At 46.1% G+C, this 20,992-nt stretch overlaps 1 protein-coding gene across 1 annotated transcript in view; it reads right to left on the bottom strand.

The window, feature by feature from the left end:
• The window catches only part of LOC118094035 (solute carrier family 2, facilitated glucose transporter member 9), a 28,456-nt gene extending 8,723 nt beyond the window's left edge, over window positions 1-19,733 (bottom strand). Inside the window, exons 1-8 of the mRNA XM_035133993.3 lie at window positions 16,687-19,733; window positions 10,948-11,046; window positions 10,519-10,679; window positions 8,399-8,523; window positions 7,543-7,688; window positions 5,439-5,571; window positions 5,083-5,270; window positions 3,767-3,877 (exon numbers count right to left, since the gene is read on the bottom strand). Of these exons, the coding sequence (XP_034989884.3) occupies window positions 3,767-3,877; window positions 5,083-5,270; window positions 5,439-5,571; window positions 7,543-7,688; window positions 8,399-8,523; window positions 10,519-10,679; window positions 10,948-11,046; window positions 16,687-16,731 (1,008 nt within the window). The 5' untranslated portion in view covers window positions 16,732-19,733. The remainder of the gene's footprint in view (window positions 1-3,766; window positions 3,878-5,082; window positions 5,271-5,438; window positions 5,572-7,542; window positions 7,689-8,398; window positions 8,524-10,518; window positions 10,680-10,947; window positions 11,047-16,686) is intronic.
• Between the last annotated feature and the right edge of the window lie 1,259 nt (window positions 19,734-20,992).

The raw sequence follows: 20,992 nt of genomic DNA, 5'->3' as shown, positions 1-20,992 counted from the left end.
CTAGGGGAGAGTGGAATCCAATATGGGATCCAGTATGCCCTAGTCATATGCAGGGCATATGTTTGTGCCCCAATGCAACATCTAGCCCCTGCCCCACAAACATTTGTTCCCTGCAGGTGTGTGAGAAGGAAGCCCCCCCTGCTCACGAGTAGGGGCTCCTTGTTTTTAGGGCACCTGGTTGTGCTGGTTGTACTGTATATAGGGCATAGCTTATATACTGGGCTTCTACACACAACATGTGGTGGTGATGGGGATCTGACATTTACAGCAAGAGATCTGACATTGTTGGAACATCCATGCAGTTGTTCCCAAGTTCACTTCCCAGCATCTCCAGGTAGAGCAGGGAATGTCACCCTGTCTGAAGTTCTGCCCATAGAGAACTGCTGCCCATAGACAGTGGCTGAGCAAGATGAACCAATAGCCTGACTGAGTATGTGTCATCTTCCTTATGCTTGGCATTGTCTCCTGCATTCTATCTTGCAATATCGAATACGGTAGTTTAGGTCAGAGGCAGCCAACATAGTACCCTCCAGATATTCTTGGACTCCCAACTCCCATTAGCCAGGGCCAACATGGCCAAAGTAAGGAATGATGAGATTTGTAGTCCTACTACTACTACTTATTATTTCTATACCACTTTATAATTTAAAGGGGGGGACAAAGCGGTTTACAACGTACATTAAAGCATCAAATAAAACAACCCAGAATAAACATTACTGAAGAAATTCAAATATAAAGAGTAACATAATTAGTAGGAAACTAAATATTATCTTAAAGATTTCAAAATACTGTAAAACATGACAAAGGAGGTCAACATATAGAAGGCACAGCATTAGCCTGGAAATGCACAATCCTGGTTTTATTCCTAGCTTTGGGAAGGGCTTTTCATCCACTGTATTATGAGGCAGCTGCCATTGAAAAGCAGAACCGTTAAGTTCATCCCTAAGAGAAGAAGTGAGGTCGTTTTCATTAAAGCTGATGGAAAGGGGGCTCAGGAACAAACTTTTGTGTATGTACCCCTGGCACTGCTCCAGCTATGGGAGCAGTTTGTGGAAGGAAGGAGGGTATCCTGGGAGCCAGAAGCCTATGGTTGTGATGGCGTGTCTGTGTGTGTGTGTGGAGAAGCTGCCAGAAGGAAGCCAAAGCAGGAAAGCTGCTGACAGCAGAACAAATGCCTGTAATTTTATAACCAACCTCAGTGCATCCATTGGGGGCCGTTTTTGTCGGCACTCAGGAGCAATCAGGCTGATGGAGCGATGAGCTTGCCGGAGTTAGGCATTGCTGATGGGCAGCAAAGGCGGTTGGTGGGCGGGTGAGCTATGTGCCTGTGTAATAGGGAGAGGCACAGGTCCGACATGGGCAGCCCTGGGTGATATTCAGCTGGAAATCTGCCCCAGCTAGGCTGAAATTTGGAGTCAAAGGGACGGTGACAGCTGGAGTGAGCACCCTTGTTGCAATAAGACAGCTACAGGATGCATTAGGTATGAGATCGTCCTGCCATTTATACCTCTCGTCTAACAAGCAAACCAACAAACCAAAATGCCATACTGGATGTGTCCTGCAAATCTGTTGTTTATGTAACTATGCTTGCTAGCGCCTCTTACACCCCTCAGAAGCCTTTGCTCTACCTGTCTGCTGTATGCAAACATATGAGCTATTAGCGATAATCAGAAGGGTCCTTTTGACTCATCTCCCAAGGCAAATCACCAGCGTTACAAATGCCTGGCTGTTGCAGGAAGCAAGCAATCTGATTAATAAATGACTTCTGTCCTCCTACAATACTGCGAGTCACTGTCCACAGACAGGAGGTGCCATTGATTATCCTCCTCTCTGTGATAAGATGACTGGGGGTGATGAGAGAAGGGGCTGTGACTAAGTCTGCGTAATGATTTAGCCCTTGAGTTTGAGAGACCAAGCTGAGGGAGGCTGGTTCTGTGATCCCTCTGGCCTCCCAAGCCACAAGGCAAAACGCCCCACTCTTCTGTGTGCTGCTCTTTAATCACAGAGAATCTAGCAGTGCCTTGTCTACTCAGAAGTAAGTCCCACTCTGTGCGGGACTAGATCAGCCTTTAGCCTGACCCAGCAGGGCTCTTATGACTACAACGCTCATCATCCCTGATTATGCTAGCTGGGGCTGATGGGATGTGGAGTGCAACATCTGGAGGTACCACACAGGCTGCCTCCATGTATAGGATTGCAGCCTATGGCCCAGTTCCCACATTGCCCACTTGAGGAAGAAAGGCATAGAACACAGTTCCCCTTTACCTATAAGTAGACTTGCTGCATGGTCCTCATTCCCTAGCTCCAGTGGAGAATGAGAGGCAGCTGGAGAGATCTTCCAAGCTGTTGCTTTTCATTCTGCCTGTGCCTTGACTGATGCTCTGTTAAGGAGAGCACTGCCACACTCGGCAGGAGAGGCCCAGAAGAAACATAGCTAGGACAGGAAGGAAAGTACTGCTAGCTTAGGCTGCGTACACACTGTACATTTAAAGCACATTCCTGCCATCCTGAGAATGGTAGTTTGTTAAGAGTTATGGGAATTGTAGTTCTGTGGGGGTAAACTACAATTGATGATGTACAAGTGATGTATGGAAGTGAGAGCTGGACCATAAAGAAGGCTGGTCGCCAAAGAATTGATGCTTTTGAACTATGGTGCTGGAGGAGACTCTTGAGAGTCTCATGGACTGCAAGAAGATCAAACCTATCCATTCTGAAGGAAATCAGCCCTGAGTGCTCACTGGAAGGACAGATCCTGAAGTTGAGGCTCCAATACTTTGGCCACCTCATGAGAAGAGAAGACTCCCTGGAAAAGACCCTGATGTTGGGAAAGATTGAGGGCACAAGGAGAAGGGGACGACAGAGGATGAGATGGTTGGACAGTGTTCTTGAAGCTACGAACATGAGTCTGACTAAACAACAATTCCCAGGAGTCCCAGGGGGTGCTTTAGATGTATAAAGCCTCATAAAGCAGTAAAGTGGAACCTCGGTTTATGAACACCTCGGTTTACAAATTTTCGGTTTACGAACGTGCGGACCCATCTGGAACGGATTAATTCACTTTCCATTACTTTCAATGGGAAAGTTCGCTTCAGTTTATGAACGCTTTAGTTTATGAACAGACTTCCGGAACCAATTACACCCATGCTTCGGGTTAAGTACGCTTCAGGTTGAGTACTCCGCGGACCCGTCTGGAACGGATTAATCCACTTTCCATTACTTTCAATGGGAAAGTTCGCTTCAGTTTATGAACACTTCAGTTTAAGTACTCCGCGGACCGTCTGGAACAGATTAATCCACTTTCCATTACTTTCAATGGGAAAGTTCGCTTCATTTTATGAATGCTTCAGTTTATGAACAGACTTCCGGAACCAATTGTGTTCATAAACCGAGGTACCACTGTATCTGGTGAGTGCTGGGGGCAAGTGAGCAGTTCTCTTCTGGTGGCTATGTTTGGCAACACAAGGAGAGCAGAGAATGAGTGCAAGAAAAGGCTCTTTGCTAGGACCAGGCAGTGACAAGCAACCTCATAGGTTCTCTTCTCCAAGAGCCCAGCTATGAACAATATCCTTCCAGTTGAAAATGGGTAGAGAGCATCCTGAAGGAACCAAGAGTATGCCCTCCACACTGGAAAGGAGTTAGGAAATTATTGCCCTGTCTCATTATGAAAAGTACACACAAATCTATTCTCTCAGTGCAAAAGGAAAGCAAAAGGATGTTGCCCTCTTAAAGGACAAGCCAAACTCAAACTAGAGATTTCCACACTTACGCCTATCAAGCCAGCAACAACCTCAATCGCACCCGTGCCGACCGTAGTGTAGGGGATCTCTGGGTCAGGGATGCCGGCATTCTCAAAGATGACATTTGTATAAAACCAGATCTGTCAATGAAGAGGAGAAATCATAAGCAGAGGGGGTAGATGTGGCTTAGAAGCGTAGGAAGGACAATGGCATACCTTGTGAGGCTGCAAGGAAATGCAGGGGACGGCTATGCAGGGAACTGCTGCAGAGTTGCTTGTGTTAGCACTCGCAGACCATTTCCTGCCTATCCTCTCCATTCATGCCAGTGGGACTTAGCAAAGACAGTTTGAGGGCCTGAGTTCAAATCAAAAATTAGCTGGAGGCATGCCACTTTTCTTCGTTCTGTAGCACACTTGTAAAATAAGAAAAATCACCTTTTTGGGCTGCTTATGGCTACCATTTGTATGCTGGTACTAACAGCACTTTTATTAAGATATGAGTGCCTCATTTTTAATCGCCCAACCCCTCCCTCCCGGGATTAATTATGCTCTACCATGAATTATAGTAAATCATTTTAATGCATGATGTAAAACATGAGTGGGGAGCCTTTTTCTGCTATGGGCTGTATTTGCTTGGGAGTAATCTGTTAAGGGCTGCATACCAGTGGTAGGCAGGGCTAGAGTGAAAAGTACACACGGGACCCTTCTCCCTCCCTCCATTTGCAAGCAGAGTGGGTGTCAGTAAGGCTCTATTCAAGGTGCACAAAACCTGGAACTAGCTTACATAACCCTAAAAGGCTTGGGACGAAAGTACCCAAGAATGTCAACCACCTCAGCCTGTTGGCAGTGCTGGGTGCTCCCTGTGACAGGGTCTCGGTGGTGGTAGCTCCCCACTATTAACGTTGTGGTGGAATTTTAAAACATTCCTGTTCCTCCAGGCATTTGGTGGCTGAAAAGCACTGTTTCCAGCAACCATGGCATTACTAGCTGTGAGGGGATATGACTGTTTTACAAGGTTTTAGATTTATTTGTTTGTTTATGCATTGTTTTTCTGTCTTTGCAATTTGCCTCCATTTTGGGAGGAAAGGCAGTACGGAAATTTAAATAAATATTCATGATTTGGGAGGAGCAACAGTAACTCTTGACTTTTGGCACCTAGCTCAGAGTTCTTTGGCTCCAAGCAGGGACATGGGGGAAATACGCCCACAGGTTTAAACAAGGGGAGAGAGCAGCGAGGTTGGAACACTGTTGTGCTTGAATGAAGGTGCAGGAGGCACAGGCCAGCCCAGCGGCCTTGTGGCAGGGGTGAAGAGCCTGGGCGTGATGATCGACCCTGCAGCCCTTACCGCGTCAATCCCCGAGAGTTGCATGCCCATGTTGATCACCACGACAGAGAGAAGTTGCCATCGCACAGAGGGATCCAGGAGCAGGTGCCACACAGACACCGTCTCCACAGAAGCCAGCGAGCGCTTCTCCTCCTGCATCTCTTCGATTACGTCCTGCACGTCGTACTTGCCCAGGAACCAACGCAGTGCTGTAGGGTTAAGACAACGCGGATGAGAAAAGTATCCGGGACAGGGATGGCCAGCCTGTAGGCTGTGGGTAGCTCTGCCAAGCAATGGCAAACTTTTCTGGCCCCTCATGGCCACCCCCCAAAATATTTCCAAGTGGTAAGGAATGAAGACCCTTGCACTTCCCTTACCATCAGTAGCTCCAAGGACGTTATTCTTCTCAATAAGAAGGTAACGGGGGCTTTCTGGAAACCAGTGCAGGAGGATCAGCTGCAGGAAGGCAGGAACAACCACCAGCGAGAGGAAGAGAGGCCAGTAGGCATCCTAGGAGAGATGAGAGGGGCTTTTGCAGCTTCTTTCTGGCAGCTTGTGAAACACAAAAGACTTGATAGATTAACGGCTCCTTTTCTGCAGCCCTTTCTCCATCTTTCTCCTCACAGGGTTATATAGGAAAGCCTACTCCTGAAGGGTAGGGACCCAGGTGGCGCTGTAGGTTAAACCACTGAGCCTAGGGCTTGCTGATCAGAAGGTCAGCGGTTCGAATCCCTGTGACGGGGTGAGCTCCCGTTGCTCGGTCCCAGCTCCTGCCAACCTAGCAGTTCGAAAGCACGTCAAAATGCAAGTAGATAAATAGGAACCGCTACAGCGGGAAGGTAAACGGCGTTTCCGTGTGCTGCTCTGGTTCGCCAGAAGTGGCTTTGTCATGCTGGCCACATGACCTGGAAGCTATATGCCGGCTCCCTCGGCCAATAATGCGAGATGAGCGCGCAACCCCAGAGTCGGTCACGACTGGACCTAATGGTCAGGGGTCCCTTTACCTTTACCTTACTCCTGAAGGGTATTGCTAGGGTTGCCATATTTCAAACTTTTGGCCAAAGTTGTTGAACTTTTTTTGCTGTTTTTGAGCTATTTTTATGGGAAATCGGCAAATAACACTGCCGACGTGGACTGCCATATGTCCGGATTTTCCCAGACATTTTCACAATTTCTGTCCGGATGCTGCTGCCGAATGCAGTATTCCAGATATGTCTAGGAAATTCTGAATGTATGGCAAACCTAGGTACAGTGGTACCTCTACTTACGAATAACTCTACTTACGAATGTTTCTACTTATGAACGGAGCTCCGCCCGCCATCTTGGATGCGGTTTAGATAGGATTTTTTCACTTACGAATTTTTAGATAAGGTTGATTCGACTTACGGATTTTTTTCTCCCAATGGATTCCTATGGGATTTGACTTACAATTTTTTCCGACTTACGAATATGCGTTCGGAACGCATTAAATTTGTAAGTAGAGGTACCACTCTATTGCATCACTTTGGCTGTGGTGGGTGCATGGTTAGAAACAAGAATGACCTGAGCAAGATACTCCCCTCCTATACCACATCTGTCTCCACACACATTCTCCAACATAATCCCTGATGGCTCCTATTTTCTCTATGGCAGAAACTTTTTCTCTGGTATAATGGCTGGATTTCTTTATAACATTGTTATGGTCTTGCTATCTGATTGCTGCTGTGGAGATTAGCATTTGTTAATGTTAAAGGAGGCAGAATGAGTTATTAAGGTTTGTTAATGGCCAAGAGGCCAAGCATACCAGCAGGCACATCTTCTGTTAGGGAAATTAGAGCTAAAATGGCTGGGAATGGCTAGGAAATAACTGGAGACACCTCTGGGAGGGGAAGCCCTCCATCTACGCCCCATGTTCACCTCCATCTATGGTCAACTTGAATATTTGTAAATCAATATAGCAGAAACATATTAACTCGCCATCCATCTCTTCTTCCCAAAGAGAATCAAAGATGGATAAGTCATTCTCCTAGAACTTCTCACCACTTGAAGAAGTGGGGAGCGCATTTAAAAAAAAACATGTTTGGATTCAAGATGGCAAAAGCCCACCTGCCTTTTCTAAACCAGAGGGATAAATGGGGGCAGTGGAATAAAATGCAGCTTTGTTGCTCTTTTTGACAGCAGAGGTGATGGTGTAATCTGCTAGAGTGGTATTTAGCAACAGTGTGAGCTCGAGGATTGGAGGACAAGTCTGTTAGGTAGGCTAGACTCAGACAGTGATTTGCCTTAGGTGATTCAGTGAACGTCATGTCTGTAAGTTCATGTCTCCCCATCCAAAGACCAACATGTTCATTACTACACCACCTTTTGCTAGCACACTCTTCTAGGACTCTCAGCTGTTCCCAGTGGTGCCCTTCCCATCCTGTCATCAGTTTACATTCTGACAGCAACAAAACTAGCAGGCCTGGGCATTCTATGCAGAGAGCGGCAGGCCTGGGCATTTACCTCTCCCAGCAGCTCTGGAAGGCCCAGGACTTGGGCAGAAAAGACCCCCAGACAGATGAAAATGCTTGGTACAAGGCCCAAGAATCCACGCAGGTTCTTAGGGGCAATTTCTCCCAGGTACATGGGCACCACACTGAGACAGATTCCTGGTAGGAAGAGGGAAGAAAAGGGAAGGAAGGTGGTGAATGACATGGCAATCAGCCAGCAGCCTCAGATATCTAAGGGCTAAATACCTTCAGGAACAACTAAATCTACATTAACTTCCCGCAAAGTAGCCATATGGGTTCTGTTGCTACAAAGAGGCAGAATAATGTAGGTAGCCGTGTTGGTCTGACGCAGTGGAAATATATATATATATTGTCCAGTAGCACCTTAGAGACCAACTAAGTTTGTTCTTGGTATGAGCTTTCGTGTGCATGCACACTTCTTCAGATATGAAGTGTAATTTTTTATATATATTTCTGAAGAATAATGTGTCATCTTAGCAACTAGTTTATTGTGGAACAAGATTTTATGGGCAGGGCCTAATTCAGAAAGTGCATGCAATGAATCCACATTCAATAATTTGTGAATATTCCCACTCACTCACTGTAGGTGGTAACTCAATTCTAATTCTCTGAATTAAAAAGCATGTTCTTTTGCTTTTCAAATCAAGCTCAATGTGAAATGTCATGAGCAAGAGAGGCAGCAGTGGCTCTAATAATCTATATATACAGTACAGATATGCTTTTTGAGATGAATACGTAGCTTTCAGTGGCTGTGCAATACCTGGACCCTAGAGGAGAAGGAACTACACTAGAGGAGGAGGAGACCCACACACAAAGTGAGGTAGTCTGGGCAGAGACATTTCTCTTACCAGAGTGAACGCCGGTTATGAAGCGTCCGAATATGACCATTTCAGGTGATTCCAAGTAGCGACTGAATCCCATTAACATGCCAGCCAGGAAGACGAGGATGTTGCTACGGACCAAGGTACCATTCCTGGTAGAGAGGTCATTGATTTTAGATGGTTTCATTGAATCATGGTACCATAGAATTGTAGAGGTAGAAGGGAACAGAGGGTCATCTAATCTCAACTAGAACATACATGACAGATGGTCATCCAACGTCTTTGATTACAAAAAGTTCCGAATCAAATATTTTGTTCCATCCCCACTCCTTGAGGACCAAGGCTGGCTCACACATGAGGCAGGTTGAGGTGGCTGCCTCAAGTGGATCCATAGGGACAGCTGATCCCGATGTAGTTTTTCCCTCCTTGCTCCTGAGGTAGATATTCACTCACCCATTCTTCCCTACCAGGGAGAGAGGAACCATTTTCTGGTTCGCCTCAGGTGCCAAAATATCTTGGGCCAGCCCTGCCTAGCACTCTGCTCTCTATTGCAACAAAATGCCCATCTGGCAGTCCCATAATTGCCCCTCTGCCCCCTTCCTTCCTTGGTGCTTCTAACTCCTTTCCCCATTAGAATTGCTTTGCCAGATCCTAAGGTCTGTAGTCAGAGGTGGACTGACTAGCCAAATGGGATGTAGATCAGAGATGGCCCTTCATACGTTACTAAACTATAACTTCCAGCATCCCTAGCCATTGGCTATGCTGACTGAGGCTGATGGAACTTAGAGTCCAGCAATGTCTGGAGGGCCACAGATTCTCCATCTCTGACGCAGATGATCACTGAGCAACCTCTCAGCTGGATGAATTGTTGTGATATCCAGAGTTTAAACAGAGACATGGTTGCTTGCTAGAGCATATGGAAATTGTTCTGATTACCATCAGAGTTGAGATTTGGCAAGTAGCCTCAACTCAAATTAAATCTGGGATGTGAGTTGAGAGGCAGGCACAAGGAGTGGATCTGTTTTTGACAATCATAGCGTTATCCCAGCTGACACAACTGTTCTACATTTCTTTCTATTATTTATACACCCTCTTTAACAAAATATGTTTCCAATGAGCTTCAGGGACAGTTAAAGTGTCAGCTTAACACATATTCAGAACAACCCACGGTAAAGAATAATCATGCTCCCAAGTGTTCATTCCTGATGCCCTAACAAAATAAATACTTTTAAAGAACATGTCTCAACTGAGATGTCAAAGAGGGCCATAAATTAACTGACAGTTTTTATATCTATCGTCTATCTTTGCCTTCCAAGAGTCACAGGTTCAATTCCCAGCATCTCCTGGTAAGAGACTGGGAGTGACCCTTGCCTGAAGCCTATGCTGCAGGCAGTGTAGACAAAACTGAGCTGGATGGAATAAGGCAGCATCCAATGTCTCACCAGTGTAACCAAAAGTCAGTCTAGTCAGTATCTTGCACTGTTGTAACCTCCTTGATCTTTTAACTGTTTGAATTCTAGAATCACTCCTCCCTTGATCGCATTATCCAGCTCAATTTTAGCTCTGTCCATAATTGTCATGATGTTGAAGGCTAATGAATTGGTCACATCCATGGGTGCTGCAGCTTTCAATGGGAAGAGAGAGGCAGTTTCTGGCTTGCATGCCAAAATGCAACTGGGATATGTAGTAGTACATTCATGCTGTCTAAACTCTACGGGGATTAATGTGTGTTTTGTAACATTTGTGGGGGGACTTGTGCATGATACCTTCTCCGGGCCTCCTCTCAGAGAATACCTATCTCCTCCTCACTGCTGTTGCCACTGCACTTTTGCTTGCACCTTCCCTTTGGCCACAGTCCACACATCTGTCCAGTGGGAGATGGGTCAATGTGGTCTAAGGCTGCTTCTTCTGCTCTTTCTCTTTCCTCTTTTGTCACTGCTCATTGGCTTAGGGACAGGAGAGCAGGCAATAGTGGCAAGGAGCAATTGCAGCAAGGCTAGGGGTTGTCCAGAGGGATGTGGGTGCTCAGCTGTGTGGAACTCAGTGCCAGCCATCCTCGCTCCCCTCCACATTGAATGGGTGGTGTATCTGTCAACACATCTTGGCTATGAATTGGAAATTCACTCTGTTTTTGGCCCTGCCCTTACCTTCCATATTGGGTTACCAGTATTCCCACAGGCAGGGATCCCACCAGGCCTCCCAGGGCAAAGACCGAGACAGTCAGTGAGTACATGAGAGTGAGCCGCCCTGGAGCCAGGCCCGCTCCATAGCGCTGCAACCATGTCGCATTATAGAAGGCTTTGATGTGCTGCAGTGGAGGAAGACACAACATGCAATAAAATCGTGGGAGTTCTAGATTTGTGTTCACCATCATCAGATTTTAACCACAGGATATTTGGAGTCTTGTGATGTCTGTGGGAGACAGTATCAACCCAAGTGAGGTCCTGGGAGGAAGAGAAAGGGGACAGTTCAACATGGCGTATCAGGCCAGGAAGTGGAGAGAGGGGCATTCTAGCTCAGCAGAGGATGGAAGGCTCTATGACGGTCAGTGTGTGCACTTTCTGTCTGAATCTTACCGCTGCTGGAGAGTTCACCACAGCCAAATTGTAGCCATACAGCATGGATGACCCAAACGATGACAGCAGCGTGACAGCCAGCAGAGGGAAGGTGAGGTGCTAGGAAGGACAAGAATACATGTCAGATAAGGAGGAGGTGGAAGTAGGTCATGAGACATACCAAGCATGGGGCATTGTTTTGCCACCAAGAGTTGCTATAGATTGCTATAGATACATAACATCAGTGGTTCAAAAGTTGGTGCAAAATTCCAGAGGTAGCAGAAGGCAGCAAAGATGCTCATAGGAAACCCTCCACTCCCCAAAAAGAAAAGAAACAGAAACATTCCTGGGCGATGGGCTTCGCGGGTTGGTGAATACTTCTCTCTGTGAGGGAGCCTTCCCAGACCCACTGAAAGAGGCGGTTATTAAACCGCTTCTTAAAAACCATCTTTAGATGCGGCCAATATGGCCAGCTATCGCCCAGTCTCAAATCTTCCATTCTTGGGCAAGATGATTGAGCGGGTGGTTGCTGAACAACTCCAGGCACGCCTGGAAGAAGCAGACCATTTGGATCCCTTCCAGTTGGGATTCAGGCCTCATCATGGGACTGAAACTGCCTTGGTTGCACTGGTTGATGATCTCCGGTGGGCTGGGGACAATGGTGAAAGCTGTTTCCTAGTTCTGCTGGATCTCTCCGCGGCTTTTGACACCATCAACCATAACATCCTTCTGGACTGTCTAGAGGGGTTGGGAGCTGGGGGCACTGTTATACAGTGGTTCCGCTCCTTCCTCCTGGGCCGTGTTCAGAAAGTGGTGGTGGGGGATGAGTGTTCAGACCCCTGGGCTCTCACTTGTGGGGTGCCTCAGGGTTCTGTCCTCTCCCCCATGCTTTTTAACATCTACATGCAGCCACTGGGAGAGATCATCAGGGGGTTTGGGCTGGGTGTTCATCAGTATGCGGATGATACCCAACTCTACCTCTCTTTCAAATCTGAACCAGTGAAGGCGGTGAAGGTCCTGTGTGAGTGCCTGGAGGCAGTTGGAGGATGGATGGCGGCTAACAGATTGAGGTTGAATCCTGACAAGGCAGAAGTACTGTTTGTGGGGGACAGGAGGCAGGCAGGTGTGGAGGACTCCCTGGTCCTGAATGAGGTAACTGTGCTCCTGAAGGACCAGGTGCGCAGCCTGGGAGTCATTTTGGACTCACAGCTGTCCATGGAGGCGCAGGTCAATTCTGTGTCCAGGGCAGCTGTCTATTAGCTCCATCTGGTATGCAGGCTGAGACCCTACCTGCCCACAGACTGTCTCGCCAGAGTAGTGCATGCTCTAGTTATCTCCCGCTTGGACTACTGCAATGTGCTCTATGTGGGGCTACCTTTGAAGGTGACCCGGAAACTACAACTAATCCAGAATGCGGCAGCCTCCTGTCCCGCACAAACAGTACTTCTATCTTGTCAGGATTCAACGTACTGGGAGCCAATGTAGATCTTTCAAGACCGGTGTTATGTGGTCTCGGCGGCCGCTCCCAGTCACCTCCCACTGAGACCACATAACACCAGTCTTGAAAGATCTACATTGGCTCCCAGTACGTTTCTGAACACAGTTCAAAGTGTTGGTGCTGACCTTTAAAGCCCTAAATGTCCTTGGTCCAGAAGGAGCGTCTCCACCCCCATCGTTCTGCCCGGACACAGAGGTGCAGCACCGAGGGCCTTCTGGCGGTTCCCTCATTGCGAGAAGCTACATTGCAGGGAACCAGGCAGAGGGCCTTCTCGGTAGTGGCGCCCGCCCTGTGGAATGCCCTCCTGTTGTTGTTGTTTAGTCGTTTAGTCGTGTCCGACTCTTCGTGACCCCATGGACCAGAGCACGCCAGGCACTCCTGTCTTCCACTGCCTCCCGCAGTTTGGTCAAACTCATGTTCGTAGCTTCGAGAACACTGTCCAACCATCTTGTCCTCTGTCGTCCCCTTCTCCTAGTGCCCTCAATCTTTGACATCTGATAGGAATGCCCTCCTATCAGATGTCAAAGAGAAAAACAGCTACCAGATTTTTAGAAGACATCTGAAGGCAGCCCTGTTCAGGGAGGCTTTTAATGTTTAATAGATTATTTTATTTTTCTGTTGGAAGCTGCCCAGAGTGGCTAGGGAAACCCAGCCAGATGGGCGGGGTATAAATAATAAATCATTATTATTATTATTATTATTATTATTATTATTATTATTCCTAAGCATGTTTGGTGAGAGCCAAGTTTGTCCAAGTGCTCGAGCTCGGTGAGATTTACTGAAGGATTGTTCAGCTGGTAAAAAAAAGTTGATGAGAATCAGTGGTGACTGGTGGCCCTTGGGATCAGAGGGGCAGACGGCAAGGGGGCCAACAAGAAACAGAGCCAGAGCCTATGACAGGCAGAGCTAGCTAAATCTCTATTCTCCTCCTCCCTTATTTCTACAAAGAATAACAGCTAACAAGCAATGCTGCTCATTGATTGGTTTTAAGTAAGAAGGCAGCAGGTGGGGGCTGACTGAGTCTTAATGGGCCAGCCTCCACTGATGAGAAGACATTGCACATGAACACACTTCTGGTAAGCCGAACCAGCGCTGGGGAGACTGTATCGCAAATAAATATAGGAGTGAACTAAGCAGCTTTCACCCCAGTGGTGACTAGTGAGGCATAATTATACTGGAGGACACCAGCACTGGGAGAGGAAGACCCAGCACCCCTACTGGGTGGCATTGCAAGGTAGCAGAAGGGTTATTACCACTGTTCCATGAAGAAAATCAGAATGACAGGTCACTCAGAAAATATAAAAAAGTGTTTCCAAATCTGCCTATGACTGCACTTTCTCCAGAGTACAGAGAACGGCACCACACCATTAAAGGGATTCAGGGAGTCGCTGTTTTCTTTAAGCCAACATTGTGCCCTCTGGATACTGTAACTCCCACCAGCCCCAGGCACTATGCCCAATGGTCAGGGATGATGGGAGTTGTAGTTCAGCAGTATCTGGAGGGCACCACTTTGGCTATCTCTGCTTTAAGCTATTCCCATGAATCATGTGACATCGAGGAATTATTTCCTGGGCTGCCTGTGGTTTGGAGCCGTTCCAGCCAGAAGCTGCCTTCCGCTAGGTATTGCAGAAGAGCCAGCAGGAAGAGAGAGAACTGGACTCCCCAGGATAGTTTAATAGAAAAACATTTACAATCAACATAGGGTTCTAACCACACCCATTAAGGACTGGAACCAATTAATGTTGCACAGTCACAGCATGTGAATGCCTATCAGATAAGCTTTTGCTACTACAGTGGTGCCTCGCTTAATGAATGCCCTGCTTAACGAAATTTCTGCTTAATGAAAGGATTTTTCGAGCGGAGGTTGCCTTGCTAGACGAATGTGTTTTACGAAAAATTCGTCTAGCGGATCGCGGTTTCCCATAGGAATGCATTGAAATTCAATTACTGCGTTCCTATGGGCAAAAAAAGTCGAAAAAAATTCAGTGCATTCCTATGGGATTCGCTAGACAAATTTTTCACTATAAGAAAAGACCCATGGAACGAATTAATTTCGTCTAGCGAGGCACCACTGTATGTGGATTTTGTAAGTCTTGTATACAAGAGAATATAAGCTATTGAGTGTCTAATAAATGTAGCAAAACAACATGGGGAAAAAACCCATCATGGAAATTAATAAAATTGTCGCAGGCTAGTCTATTGGAAAAAGGGTGGATTCCTTGGGGGGAGGATTTTTTAGAACAATTCATGGTAATTAAGAGCAACAGGACCATAATTAGCTAGCAGGAAGTGTGGTAGGAAGAGGAAATCACAGAAACAGATCCATAAAGGGATCTTAAAAATACTTCCAGCTTTGCTAGTCCAGGTAGGTCCTGTAAGGGAATGTGGATTCCAGAGAAAATGGAAGCTGGTAGGACATTAGAAATCAAATCATGGTGAATGCAGGCCCAGATTGTGACATTTAGGGTAAGAATATCCTGGGAAGGCATAATAAATTATCTGAGGTCAGATGTGAATGCCAAGGAACCTTTTTATATTTTTGCACAAGAGTTTATCACCCAGCCTCTTAAAGATTTATTATTATTAAAATATTTGCAATACTGACTTTCTATCACAAAAATAATTCAAAGTGGCTAGGCACAGACAGCAAAATGAGAAGACTCCATAAACACGCATTATTGAAAGTGAAGCAATAGGACAATACAGAAGAGCCCACATTGCCCCTGCGAAATAGCAGCATAATGAAAAGCGCAGCCCTGCAAGGCTGGTATGTTGTTGTTGTTTAGTCGTTTAGTCGTGTCTGACTCTTCGTGACCCCATGGACCATAGCACGCCAGGCACTCCTGTCTTCCACTGCCTCCCACAGTTTGATCAAACCCATGTTCATAGCCTCAAGAACACTGTCCAACCATCTCATCCTCTGTCGTCCCCTTCTCCTAGTGCCCTCAATCTTTCCCAACATCAGGGTCTTTTCCAAGGATTCTTCTCTTCTCATGAGGTGGCCAAAGTATTGGAGCCTCAGCTTCAGGATCTGTCCTTCCAGGGAGCACTCAGGGCTGATTTCCTTCAGAATGGATAGGTTTGATTTTCTTGCAGTCCATGGGACTCTCAAGAGTCTCCTCCAGCACCATAATTCAAAAGCATCAATTCTTCAGCGATCAGCCTTCTTTATAGCAAGGCTGGTATACAGGAAGCTTAACCTGGAACAACCATAGTAGCAACTAGAAGAGAAATTTTACAGCTACCTAAAGAGGAGGTAGATTCCCCAGAATTTCCACGCTGGTGAAATGTATTTTTATACGTACTGGAATAACTGGCTGGGATTCCCTAGCTTAGCTCATTCAAAATAGACCAGGCATTGTTCCTTTTTTAAGAATCAGGCAGAGAAATGAGAGGAGGAAATGACTGTAATCCTACAGTGGAGCATCAGAAGTTGCTTGGTGCCCACTGGGACTGGTGGGGTGGAGGGCAGAGAGCCCAACAGAAGGTGGAGCCAGAGCAAACTAATGGTTGCCCCCTTCCTCTTCCCTGCTGAGTTCTGTAAGTGCTGAGACCAGGGAGGAGGAAGCTGACAGCCAGTGCCACCCCTTGAACTGGTTTCAAGTAAGGAGGTAGGCAATTGAGGGCTAACTGAGAGCAGACTGAGTTTGGTGGGACAGCGCTCCAGAAACCCCAAATGAACCAACTTCCACTGCTATCAAGTCCATCCTCCTCAGTATTGCCAACACTGATGGGCAGTGACTTTCCAAGTTTTCAGGTAGGAATCTCTTGGTCCTTCCTGGAGATGCTGGAAATTGAAGTTGGGACCTTCTGAATGGATAGCAGAGCATTCTCCTATGGACCTTCAAGTGGTTCCTCCCATTATCCCTCTCTGTGTCATATGAGAGAGGAGGGCAGCCTAGTATGGATGGAGCTAAGCCATTAAGGAGAGACTTTGGGGTTGTTTCTGTGTTTACAGCAACATGCATCTCTCTCACACACAGTGAATGAGGGAGAAGCTGAGTTCCCCACCCCAGTTTTGGCCCTGATTCCTTAGGCCAGCAAAGCAAGCCCCATACCCTGGGAAGCTGGAAACTGTCACTCCACATATCCCAGAGCACAGTAGCTGAGATTATAGTCTTGGCCAGCCTTCTCAAGTCGTGTACAATTAAAATCCTAGCTAATCCCTTAAGGAATGCTGGACACTGCAGCACGCCAGGCTCAAGGGAGATAACCTTTGTGGCATATAGAAAGCTCTAAAAAAAACAGCAACCCACACTTACCCCAGTGATCTTTCTGTGGAAGTCAAAACGCAGGTTGTTGTCCATTTGGGCGATCTCTGTCTTTTATGTCCAGGCAGTACAATTAAGTTTCAGCAGGAAGAAGTGAAGTTGCCTGGCTGAGATCCACTTGCTCATTTCAGTGACCCATGATGGGATTGTCCAGGAGAGATGAAAAACTCAGCAAAGTAATACTCGATGCTGTAAGACCCTCTGGAGGTTCAAGCTACGGAAACGCAGACACACACCTCCCCACCCCCGCCAACTTACCAAATGACAGACAGAAAAAGCCACAAGCACATGGGCCAAGGCAGTAAAAGGAAGATAGGGAGAGAAAGATGCAAGAGACGGAAGAAAAGTTCTTCATTAAGCCCTTAGAGGCAGTGCTCAATCACATGATGGTTGATGTGATTCGCTTCGCTTGTTTAAGAAAGAGATACAGTACATAGTTCAGAACCTGGAGCTGCTAGGACCTTCCAGCATTGGCAGCTGCCCAGGGCACTGTTAACTCTCTCTGTACCTGGATAACGGTTGTAGGAGAAGGGATTAGCACATTAGAAATGTATAACAATACGGGCCATTGTAAAGTTGAAGGGTGGTATTCAATTCAGCCTTGTTTAGAGTAGATCCACCAAAATTAATTGGCTACCTTAGCCATGTTCATTCATTTCAATGAGTCTATGCTGGGGCTGATGGAAGTTTAGAGTCCAGCAACATGTGGACTTCCTGCCCTAAATGGAGAACATAGAATGGAATCCCTTTCTTTCAGGATTTCATGTCAGGTGCTAGAGGAGGAAGAGGTAGCAAGTGTGTGTGTGTGTGTGTACACATCTATATATCTATATACTGTATACAGATTTGGGAGAGATTTCAAGTGGGGGATGTAGTTTAACTCCTTGCTGATTGGGGAAGTCCACTGCTAGGTGGACTCTTAACCAATATCTCTAACTAAGGAAAGTTCATTGCTTTCCAAGGGTGTTGAACAGTTCATACCATCAGGCAATATTTATTAATGTGTGGTCTAAATCCACTCATTAAGTTGAACCCATTGGTTTTGATTCCTATCCCTACACTGTGCAGCAACAGAAGACAAACCTGGCTTCATCTATTTGAAGGTGACTTTTATATTACCTAATTGTGCTTCCTTCAGGCTAAACATGGCCAGTTCCTTCAGCCATTCCTCATAAAACTTGAGGTGCTTCTACGTGAGCTGCTGATTGAGCATTTATCCTGATTCATTTGTTCACAGAGCAGCTAGACAATGCTGACTTGTTAGTGAGCATTCATCTCTATCTGTGTCTCTATCTGTTTGCGGGGAGTTTGTTTGGACAATGTTGCATCAAATACTTTCCATAGTTTCCAGTGCATTTCCCCATTACTTTCCATATTTCCCAAAAATCTGATATTTTGGGAAAGTAGGTATGTTGTGCAAGACTTCCTGATCTACTACCCTGTTTCCCCCTTTTTAATACATAGTCATAAAGTAAGCCATGGCAGGGTTTTTAAGCATTTGAGAAATATAAGACATACCCCCAAAATAAGCCATACTTCCGCGCCATGGAAACCAACCCCCACAGGCACCTCCACTCACAGAGTCACTCCATGCGGCCAAGAGCTCTGCTTAACAGCTGATCGCGCTCCCGCCTTGCTGGCTGCATCCCCGTGCTCCGCTTGCCACCACCGCTTGCCACCACCGCTGGGCTCACTGCTTCTTCCTTGCCTGGCCCAGCCAAGGAGCTTGGAGCACCCTGCAGCGGCGGGGGGAGCGCCTGAGCCAGTGGCCTCCGCCTGGCCTGGCCAAGGACGCCTGCTGCCCTGCCGCCCGGAACCGGTGGCTGCTGCAGTGCTGAGCACTCAAGAGAGCACAGCAGCGCCCTGAGCCGTAAAAACCGTACCAGTAATTAAAAAATAAGACATCCCACCGAAAGTAAGCCACCCTGTGTTTTTTTGAGGAAAAAAAGTTATAAGACGGTGTCTTAAAAAGGGGGAAACACGGTATCACAACCTGAATTGGGTGGTATGTGCTTGAATCCCACCCCAAAATAGCAACAGTCTGCCTCCAGGCTTCTCAACATCTTTGCTCCTCTCCATTGTACCTGTTCCAGTTGGATGGTGTTGAAAGGAAGAGTCTGCTCTCCCAAACCTTTCCCAAAAGTAATAAAAAGTCCCTCCAACCACTAGCATAAATTTGTACCTCTCCCTACCCAATCACATTGTCCTTAAAAAAAAACAACAACACGGAGATTCATTTTCTGCCTGAAAAAACAAGTTGCCTTTTGTTCAAAAAATTATTTCTCCTGGTGTGATTAAATTTGCTCTAAAACCATGTTGGCACACCATACAGTTACACATCTGGAGAAGTGCCCATGTCTTTTGGGTTCACACCAGTAACAGCGGAGCTGTAAGAGTCGAAGGGCTGCAACTGACCCCAGCTTAAGCCTATAAACTTTGAGATGAGGCAGAAAACAGTCTAGGGAAAGGGGTTGATGGAGCCAGTATCTGGTGAACCTAAGATGAAATGGAGAATTTATTCAAGAGCATAAAAGCACTTTGAGTGGTAAATCCCAGTGCTTTGGAGAACCAGGAGAATAGTTCTGATATTTAAACCTAATTCCTAGACTCAAGAGTTCTTAAAGAACGTAGGAAGCCATCTTATACTGAGTCAGACCATTTGGTCCACTTAGCTCAGTACTGTCTGCACCAACTGGCAGTTCTCCAGAATTACAGGTCTTATCCCTTACCTGGAGATGCTGGCAGTTGTAGCTGGGTTCTTTTGTATGAAAAGTAGATGCTTTATCAATGCGCTATGGCACTTCCCCTGTTAATTTTCAGACAACAATCCTATACACATGTACTTGGGAACAGATGTGTCCTATTGAACTCAAGAGGATTTATGACTGAGTAGACAACGCGGGTGGCGCTGTGGTCTAAACCACAGAGCCTAGGGCTTGCCAATCAGAAGGTCGGTGGTTTTAATCCCTGTGACGGGGTGAGCTCCTGTTGCTCGGTCCCAGCTCCTGCCAACCTAGCAGTTTGAAAGCACTCCAAAAAGTGCAAGTAGATTAATAGGTACCGCTCTGGTGGGAAGGTAAATGGCATTTCCGTGCACTGCTCTGGTTTGCCAGAAGTGGCTTAGAGTCATGCTGGCCACATAACCCGGAAGCTGTATGCCGGCTCCCTTGGCCAGTAAAGCGAGATGAGCGCCGCAAACCTCAAATTATCTGTGACTGGATTTAACAGTCAGGGATCCCTTTACCTTTACACAAGTATAGGATTACACTGTAAGTGTATGTCTTTTGCACCAGGCACCAGTTGGTAGATCTTATGGTTTTAGTTATAAAAAAAACAAACAAAAAAACTATGCCCAGACTAGATCCTGGAACTCTGAATTCTTCCTACCCCTGTACTAGAATAATACAAGTGGCCTTAATTGACATTGGAAAGAACTGAACATTCTTACACAAAAAATATCACTGGTCATCTGTGGAGTATTTTCTCCTTTTGAAGAGTTCTGTTGATGCTCAGCACAATGCCTGTACCAACATCTTAAAGTCTTGAGTTACTTCACTTTGGGAGCAGTGGGAGATATGGTTATTATGCAAATATTCATCAATGGAGCTATTGTCTTGCCAATATTTAGGCTTTTAAAAGCATATTTCCTACAGGGTGTGTTCAGTATTAGTCTCCAGTATCAGGAGAAAACCAGTTGTGCAACACTGCCCATGTTACATGGAATAAAATTGGTTCATTCACTGCTTAGCAATGCCCAAGCAGTATTTGTGAACTGAGGAAACAGTGCCAGGGAAAGGTGATTTCTGCTCCTTAGAATCAATAATGTCAATTTCAATTCTCTTTGTTTCTCATTTTTCCAATCTTATACCCAGTTCTCCACATTTCCACAGCAATTTGCAATTTTAAAAAAATCCTCAGGAAAATTTGTCTGCATTTTAGTGTGAATTTATCCAAATAAAACATTTTTATGCCCTTTTGACTAATGCACACTTTTTTGCAGTTTCCTGACACAAGGCAATTTTGTATGTTATTTTCATAAATGTATTCATTTTTTATGCATGCTTACTGCCAATATATGCATATTTGTAAAACTTGGCTGGAAAACTGCATCGCAAAATGCATTTGTGCATTAGTTTGAGAAATGTGAATTAGTTTCACATTAAAATGCAAACAAAACCAAATTTCTTTCCCTGTTCTTTCCTACTCAGAACAAATACTTCCCTTTTGGAAAATGAGGCAGTAGAGCAGGTGAAGCAGAGACCTTCAGAATTTGGTAATGAACTGAGTTGGCAAGAGC

The sequence above is a fragment of the Zootoca vivipara genome, chromosome 5, assembly GCF_965207765.1.
Source record: "Zootoca vivipara chromosome 5, rZooViv2.hap1.1, whole genome shotgun sequence".
NCBI lineage: Eukaryota > Metazoa > Chordata > Lepidosauria > Squamata > Lacertidae > Zootoca > Zootoca vivipara.
Note: the sequence above shows the minus strand (reverse complement) of the source record. Positions and strands in the feature narration are given on the sequence as shown.